The 8940-nt window shown below is 39.2% G+C and overlaps 1 protein-coding gene across 7 annotated transcripts in view; it reads left to right on the top strand.

The window, feature by feature from the left end:
• The window catches only part of ZNF385B (zinc finger protein 385B), a 424371-nt gene that overhangs the window by 121404 nt on the left and 294027 nt on the right, over positions 1–8940 (top strand). The window contains exons 2-3 of one of the 7 annotated variants that reach the window (XM_023514146.1): positions 759–770; positions 2482–2610. The exons of 4 other annotated variants lie outside the window; for them this stretch is intronic. In XM_023514146.1, the coding sequence (XP_023369914.1) occupies positions 759–770; positions 2482–2610 (141 nt within the window). Of the gene's footprint in view, positions 1–758; positions 771–1824; positions 2611–8940 lie in introns of those variants that run through there. 2 more of the 7 variants (XM_023514150.1, XM_023514153.1) reach the window with 2 other exon arrangements.

The raw sequence follows: 8940 nt of genomic DNA on the forward strand, positions 1-8940 counted from the left end.
TAAGTGTAAGTAAACAGTGAGCGGTTGGTACTGTTATCGTACGTTTTGCTTATTGTTTGGTTCAGTAACTCTGAGTGGGTTCTCCTTGCCTCTGTGCCCATGCCCTAGTTTTGTCGTTTTGCATTATTGCCACATTTCTGCTCTGCTTTGAGTCTCAGTCTTCAGAGCACCTTCTCTCCTGTTTCTTGCCCATCTTGTTAAAGCAGTGCTACCCTTTAAATCTCTTGCCCAAGCAAGAGAAAATCCGCTTAGATGCCATTTCCCAACCCTTAACTTTGTAACAGTTGAGATGAACGTTTCTACAGGTCCACAGTCTCTTACCGGCAAGTCCTGAAATCCAAGATCTGAAAACCAGGTTTCACAATTCGTACTAATGGAAAAACCTGACCTGAACTGATATGAGGTTAATTATAGTCTTTATTTATCCCATCTAGTGTGCATAGGCTCCTGTTTTGCTACAGAAATGTTACTGTGTCTTATATTTTAGAATTGTGCCCCAGGCCCCACCGGGGTACTGTATAATACCCACCACTGGAGGCGGGACATAATTCATGGCATAAGCAGAGTATTGCCTTTCTAAAAGCTGAAAGCGTTTGAATCCTGAAATGCATGAGGCACCACCGGTTTTAGAGAAGGGACTGAGAAACTGTAGTCAAATATCCTGGTTTCACTTTGAATGTTTATTCTTAGGGAGTTTCAAGTGTGGCAATAATAAAAAAACATGTAGGTATTTAATCTCTCATGAACTGTTTTCAAAGATGAGAAAGGTTGTGAGTGTGTGTGTCAGCATGTATGAGAGAGAGAAAATGAACACTCAACAGTTGCTGAATCAGTGATGCCCAATTCCATTTCCCATAATGCATCACATGCTGCCCTGGGGTATGCATGAGATGCAAAACACACAGACTTCAGGTAGCAGAAGTGCCCTGCCCGCATGTTCTATGCCATAGGTAGGTGCAGACACACTTGCATCTACATACGTGAGTGGATGCGCCCACACATGCTCATGGGTGTATCCGCTCCCCTATGTCTGTATCTGTCTCCAAGGCAGGGGGTGTGACCAGCAGCCTGTAAGGAGTCGGCTCCACAGAAAGGAACGTAATGGGGACACCCATGGGAGTGCCGAGTTTATGCTGCTCCAAAGTGCTGTTACGAGATTGCATCTTGTGTCATATTGTTTATTTTTACACAGAAACATTCGATTGTAGATAGTACTAACTGTGTCACCCAGGAGCCAGTTGTCCTAGTGGAATGGAAGCCCATCATTTGGAGAGGACCCTCAAAGGAGGAATTGCCTGTATTGAGATTATTGGATTTGATCTGCCTCTAGCTTCTCAACGAAAACCTAAAACTCTTTACATTTTTTTGAATAGAACCTGAAATGTGTTCTTGTCCATGCTGCCTACCAGGGATTTCCTCCCGTTCTTTTTGTGACTTCTGATAGATGTTTTACGTCCTGCATGCACATGTCACAGGTCTGCATTTTGTGACCTTGAATCGTTGCTCCTGCTTTCTGGGGCAGAGCTACCCTGTGCTTTTTTAAGACTGTGTCAACTGGCTCTTGGATCTTATATTTTAGTAACAAAAGAGAAAGGGTGCTAAAAAGCAGAGGTACAAATAGGGGGATGGCTGGGATAGGGGTCTAGGGGCTTAATGAGCTATAGATTTTTTAAAAAATAATGAACAGATGTTATGGTGTTAAAAATATTCTCGATCTCGTGTGTTTATTTTCTTGCTACACACTGCATTTAAATCTTCATTGTTTAAGAGATCATCAGAATAAAATTGATACTGTTCCCCCTTAGTGTTAGCAGAGCCCTGCAGTTTTACCATCTTCATTACTTTAATTTAGAAACAGACACTTAGGAGTTAAAGGGTATCTAACTTGCTTTTTAGTGGACGTCTGTGTCAAATACATGAAATTATTTTTCTTACAATTGTCATAGACTCTAGTGATTCCATTTGTCTATAGGAAGTCCCAGGAATCTACAGCTATTTTAGGCTTTGCAGCCTTTTAAAGTCCCTATAATATAGACCACTGATTTCTTTTCTGTATCCTGCTCATTGTTGAAAAGCCAAGAGCTATTTTTAACATTTACACAATTTCGATAGATGATTCTCCCTTCCACAAGGTTTGGTGCTGAATCTGGGGAGCCTTTCATAATCATATCCTTTCTGTGGTTTGCTTGAATTTGATCACAGTGGCTGATTTCATGCATTGATAATGAAGGCTTAGGTTGCCTGTTCCTCGGCATAAATCCACCTCAGACTTGCACGTTGACAGAGCTTCTGGCTTCAGCATGCGTGGAGATATAGAATTGAAATTGCTTTGCTTTCTTTACAAATGACTCAGAGTGTGCTTGTCCTACCCTAAAATGTTGCCAGCGTGTAAAGGATTTTCAATGAGCAGTGCAATAAGCCAGCGCCTGGGAAGGTTGGAGCGGCACTGATAAAACGTGGTGCTGTCACACAGATGATCAGGGCTGAGCCAAGTCTCGGTAGCACTGTGCAGTACCCTGGTCACATACTGGAAGTTTTGTTTATCTAACTTGGTTGCTCTCGGACCTGGGGAGAGCCCTGCCAGGATGTGGAGTGGACTTCCTAGCAGAGGTGAGCATTTTTATTCTAAAACTTGGAGGCTGGGATCTGGGATGTCAGGAATAGATTCTTTCGTTCCTTGTGCTGAATCCTGTGGAGTCATCAATTGTGTTTATCGCATCGTGCTGACACATCTGAAGGGGCAAAACTCAAGAGCAAAATGTATGATTCTTTAATTTTACTGGGAAGTAACTCCTTAAATGGGTGTGAGCTGCATCCTTTCCTGTCTGTGCTAGCTGTTTGCCGAGGACATCTTACCAGTAGGTGACTTCCTTTGCATTTTAAACGTTCAGAACAAGTCAGTGATATTATGCGATTTGCTATCATTACTAAAAGTAGGTAATTAGCAGCATTAATTATGTGCTTCAGGTATATTTAAAAGGCTATAAACTAAATGTACTTTGTAGAATCTTCGACGTGAAAAACATATAGGAGGAAACAAGTCATGTTTACAAGATACCGAAGAAAGTAAGTGCAATAGATTACCTTACTGGAGTTGACACCTTGTTAAGCTTGACGTTATTAATAATTAAAAGTTATGACCTGTCACGCACTGGACAGCCGACAGTAATTGATTTCTAGCCGTGGTGTGTTGAATGACAGAGGAGGAAATTCACAGCATTTTTTATAAAGTGTGTTTTAATTAAGTGTGATGTTTTAAACGTAGCAGGTTTTATAATTTAGATGTAAATAATGTACTGGCAGTCACTTGAGGAGTTCAATTCCTAGATCATCGTGCTCAGAAAGGTCTGGTGCTGCATTGTGAGTACAGAGTATTTGGAAACCACCTAGATAAGGTAAAGCTCAAAGTTAACCTCCAAGTGGAAGGAATCCTATTGCTTAGGCTCGGCTAAGGTCCCTGCATGATGAGAAGCTGTTTCTAAACAAGAAAGGAGTGTGCAAGTCGTAATGTATTCAGATGACAGAGTGCTGTTAAGTGTGGTTAGCATGGTAGATCTGCAGAGAAATCGGTTTTTATTTGACAAGGAACAGCTAACATGGTACATAGTATGTGTATATGTGCATGTGTGTGTGTGTGTGTGTGTGTGTGTTTCCTACTAAATGTATTTGAGGCAGCTGTTTTACAGCTTTGAAGTTATAGATAAGTGTGTATTTGTTTGACAGAAGACTCGAGAACCCCGTTCACTGCCAGTCCGTAAAGCTTGGCTAAGCAGACGCATTAGGGGCAAACCATTTGTGTTCGCCAATCTGTCTCAGCAAGTCCCAGGGCCACTATCTTGCTAGAAGCCACTGTGTGCTTTTGAAAGCATGAAATTAGGTTTATACTGAGCACATGGTTTCTCATTTAGCAGCTCTTTTTATGGTAATGGTCAATTCATGGTTCACTGCCAGGATTTCGGTGTTCTGTCAAAGCTGATAGCTTTGCTAAGGTGTCTCTATGAGATTAAAAAAAATAAAGAGCGGGGAGATGGGAAGTGCCCAGTTAGACCCTCAAGAAGAGACTCCTACCTTCAATCCAGTCTACTCTCTGGATGCTCTGTTATTTCTCCAAAGTTCTTTTAGGTTGTTTAATCCAGGATTTATAGATTTAAAGTTGCTAATATCCATCAACCTGGACCTTCCTACTATGTGGCCTCAAGACAGCTATGTTCTGAAATGCAAAGTATGTGTTTGCCTTTTTGCAATGCTCTTGGAGAAAACTACTTTATTAGTGCTGACTGTCTTGTAAAATTTATCCTCATGCATATCTGCTTGTCCGGTAACACATCCTGGAGCACGGTTGGAGAGAGTGAAAGCCTCATATAGATTTTGTATTTGATATAAACTACCCATAATTTTTGGATGTATATGTGCTGTGAGTAAAGTGAATTAAGGAATAACAGGAAACCAGCCTGAAGATGCATTAAAAATGTGAAAGATGTCTTTTTTCATGTAATGGCCTTACTTAGAAAAGCATTCACTCTGAAATGTTAAAATTATAGAAATATTAAAAACAGTTTTTATCTGCCTCACCAGAATGATAATACATGAAATGCACTTGTAACTGGGGTCAGAAGGCTGTCCTTAGATTTCTCAGTCCATCAGAAAATAACCCTCATTGAAAGTTGTGCTGGTCATAAAACATTTTGAAATAGAAGTGATCGAAATCACTGGGACATTTAGTCGAGTGTTTATTCCGGGGCCTATTCTCTGCTCGGTGGTAACGGATATGCAGGTGGAACAGGATACAGATGGGTTAGGGTGCTCATAGACTGTTTGTCTCATGTGGTCTTGACAGTGGAACTGAAAATATCTCTGAAGTCTTGATTTTCATATTTTTTCTTGTTAATCCTTGGATCTTTGCCTAGGTTAAGTGATTACACATGATTAAGGATTCAAGCTAAAATGTTATTATTGAAATTCAGTGTATAATATGTGCTGTTATATTTAGAAAACGATTTTCTCTTTTTGATGAAGCACAATTTTAAACAACTTATGCTCCTTCTATTCTTTTGGGAGTGTCATGTCGCAAGTCACCATCAGATTGTCGGGGGGACTTGGTTTTAGATTTCAACTTATAAAAAAAATCTCCTGTTTATCACTTCCACAGAGCCCAGGAAACAAGTTCAATTTGTAAGTTGAGAAGTAAAAGGTTAGAGGGCATTGAAATTTCTCTTTGAAATTCTTGATGATATAACATATTTGGTAAAGGCAAATCTTTAAGGAAGTTTAAAGATGTCAGAATTCTAGAATAGTGAAACTTGTCATACTACACAGAACACAGGAAATCCACTCAGAGGAAATGAAAGATTAATTTGGCATACTTTCCTGAAGACTTTATAGCGATTTCTTTCATAAGAAGATTTAGGAAGTTGTGATGAGAATGTGAATCTCATAAATCTCAGTGGTCTACCTGCATCTTTTCCCTTTTACATCAAGGGATAGCATGGTGAGTTCTTTTTTAGCAGATCTTAAAAATGATCAGTTATAAAATGTAGCAGAGACAGCAAACCTGTTTGAGTTGAGAAATACGATTCCAGATCAAGGTACTCTCTAAGTTCCTTGGGCTCTTACAGCTATGTACATTAACGGACAACATATAGGATTCATAGTTTGTCTTGTTGCTGAGATGATAACACGAGTGAGAAAGTGGTTCTCACGTCAAAGCCTTATTTTCTTTCAGTCTTTTCACTGCCTTCCTTTTCCCACTTCCTATTATCTAGGAAAGTACAGTGTGAAGGTTGCCAGCCATAGCAAATAACAATATTAGACTCCCAGTTAAATTTGAATTTTAGCTAAAACAATGAATAACTTTTTAGTAAACGTATGTGCCGAGCAAAATTGGGGGCACACTTATACTGAAAACTGTTCTTGGCTGAAATTCACCTTTGAGTGGGTATGCTGCATTTCATCTGGCAACCTTACTTTCCAGTTAGGAAGGTGAATTTCCAGTAAGGGCCTAGAAACCAAAATGGAAGCTTCACATTCCTACAAAGCAGCCAGCTTCTAAGTTATGGTTTATGTCTGAAACCTATGTGAGAAAGTTACCACTTGAGAAACTTAAAATGGCATAAAGTAAAATAGGACTGGGGGGGGTTGAAACCATGAGTAAACACAGGAAAGTCTCCTTTAATTACTGAGATAAGATAATAAAGGCGGTACATTCAATAATAGCTGTCATGACACTTTAAATAAATAATCATATTTAGTAAAGGTAAATCTTTTATTTATTTATTTTTTTATTTTTTTATTTTTTACTATGTAGTAAAGGTAAATCTTTAGGGGAGTTTAAGAATGTCAGAATTCTAGACCAGTGAGATAGTATCATATAATTAATTTCTAGTTTTTACCCCTTGCCAACTAGAAGATTTTCAGGATTTTCCTTCCTCAGCGGGTTTGAGATGCTCATGAATTAATTTTGTTTTGTTGTAGGTGTAATGCAGGAGAAGTCCTTCCTCTTTGCCCTCCCCCCACCCCTTCATCTGCCCTTCATTCAAATGTTCCTTTATTATTTTAGGACTCAATTTCTGACTATTGTCCTCGAGGTCTCTCAGAGAAGCACAGTGACTTGCAAACCACAGATGAGTAAGACAGAATACAGATAATATTTTTCATGTGCCTTCTACATGCCTCATACACTGTCAAAATATTTAGGGCAGCACCTGTGGCTCAAAAGAGTAAGGCGCCGACCCCATATGCCAGAGGTGGTGGGTTCAAACCCAGCCCTGGCCCGAAATTGCAAAATATATATATATATATTTCTAGTTAGGTTTTTATTGAATTCTTCCAACCTTATACCATGTTAGTGTAACACCCATTTTACACATGCTGTGCTAGTTACCAAAAGCTTGTTCGCAGCCCCAAGGCACCCCTGTTTCAGTCACACCAGAACATGCTGTCCTGCTCTGAGTGTCATTCCCACACACAGGGCACTGTCCCTATAGGAGAATAAAGTGTTCCTATTGTGAGACTCTTCCTCTCACCCAAGGCCGTGTTGCAAAATCCCCTTTGCTCGCTTGGCCTTCGCATTACCTTTCTTCCCTAGACATAAATGTGTAATTTGATTCTCAAAATAAGAAAACAATAACTAGATGCAAGCCACATACACCACAACAGAATTTTGCATTAGGAGACCTTGCAGTTGATTAGTGAATACCATAGAGAAGATGTTTGGGATAATTTCTTTAACCTTTTTGTTTCCAGTCTCAAATGCTACCTCATTCTCTCCTGTCAGTCATGGAACGTGTCAAACTAGGAAGCTATTTTGTGCCCAAGTTGATCAGTTGAGGGCAGATGCAATTAACCCAACTTTTGGTAATGAATTGACTCTGCCATCCCAATAAAATACTATTGAGTGAACCATTCTTTGAATTAAATAGTATCCCCCGACACACATAGACATGATCTAGTGCCTTTCTCAGTGTCTGTTGCCCTAGAGGACAAATTCTTATTTTCTTCCAATTTTTTTCTGGTCTATTAACAGTATTTCAGTCTCCTCATTTTGAATCTGCAAAGATTTTTTTGTCTCCCTCATTAGTGCCTCCTTCTTTTTCCTAGTCTTAATGGTTACTTAATGTGTTACTTCTTCTAAGTGTTTAAAATGGTATTGTTGGTGTTTTCTGGCAGCTAAACTCTGCTCGTTGGGAAAAGATTCGGATTCCTTTTTGCCTTAAATGTTCTTCTGCTCCAGTCCCCACGTTGGCATCAATGTCCTCCTCCTTATGTCAGTCCTGTTTCGTTGTGTGGTGTGTTTGCTCTGGCAAAATACCACTGTGAATTCATAAGCTAAATTTCAATCACTAAGTATCTTCCAACAACTTTTTTCTTTGTTTGAACTCATTCTCAAATTCTTAGAAAAGTGCTGGTGGGTAAGTGAAAGTTGCAAATTTGAAGGACTAAAAGATTATATTTGATTTCTTAAGAGGTGAAGTTGCCCAACAGCTTTTTTTTTCTTTTTCAAAGTGACAATTGTATAATAAATAGATCCCTTCCCCATGGAACAGCCGTACTGTCGGAGGTGAGGAACCTTCTGTCTTCTTCTTCTGATTTCTTCCAGGGAGTCTGCGACACCACTGGGACATTTAGCCAAACATCTCTTTGCTGACATTTCAAGCTTGTTGTGTGAATTTCACTTGGAGATCTATGGTAATGCTGGTTCTATTTTTTTCTCTCTCTGCTTCACTCTCCATTAGTAGTGGGCTTTTTTAACAGGTGATTGAGGGAATGACCTTACATCTAGAACCCCCTTCTTCCAGCAAGTTAAAAGGGTATTTCTTTACTCAAGAGTTTTTTTTTTTGGGGGGGGAGCCTAGGAAAGGGAGGGCTGAACCTTAAATAAATTTCACTATATGCAGGAATAAGGAGATTCAAAAATGAACCTGTAGGGACCTCTTTTTGTGACATTTTTCTGTACTTTCTATACTTTCATTATTGTTCAATGGGTAGTAGTGTATTTGTAATAAATTAGCTGACTCTTACATAATTGGAATTTTTAGATTTTGTGTAATTTAGGTACATGCACCACTTTTGTGTGATTTAAGGGGAGTAAGCAGTGGCTACCACTACTGCAGTGGTAAGAAGTCTTATAATGGGCTGTGAATCATGCCGTAATTGAGGTGAGGAGAAAATAGGAGGAGCTTGGACATGATCTCTGAGGCTTATTTCTTGCTCTGACGTTGTTACCAGCATCAGATGCCCTTGAGCAAATTTTATCTTTGTCCTTTTTAAATAGAGTGAATAGAGTAATTGGTATATAATGGGACTTAGTAATAATAGCAATGATTGCTAACTTATACCTAACCATTTGCCAGACCCTTTATATGTATTTTTTTTTCTTTTTTTTTTTATTGAATGGTAACTGTGTACATTGATGCACTTTGGGGGTACAGTGTGGTGTTATCA

The sequence above is a fragment of the Otolemur garnettii genome, unplaced genomic scaffold (genome assembly GCF_000181295.1).
Source record: "Otolemur garnettii isolate 467f Iridium unplaced genomic scaffold, OtoGar3 scaffold00048, whole genome shotgun sequence".
In the NCBI taxonomy this organism is placed as follows: Eukaryota; Metazoa; Chordata; class Mammalia; order Primates; family Galagidae; genus Otolemur; species Otolemur garnettii.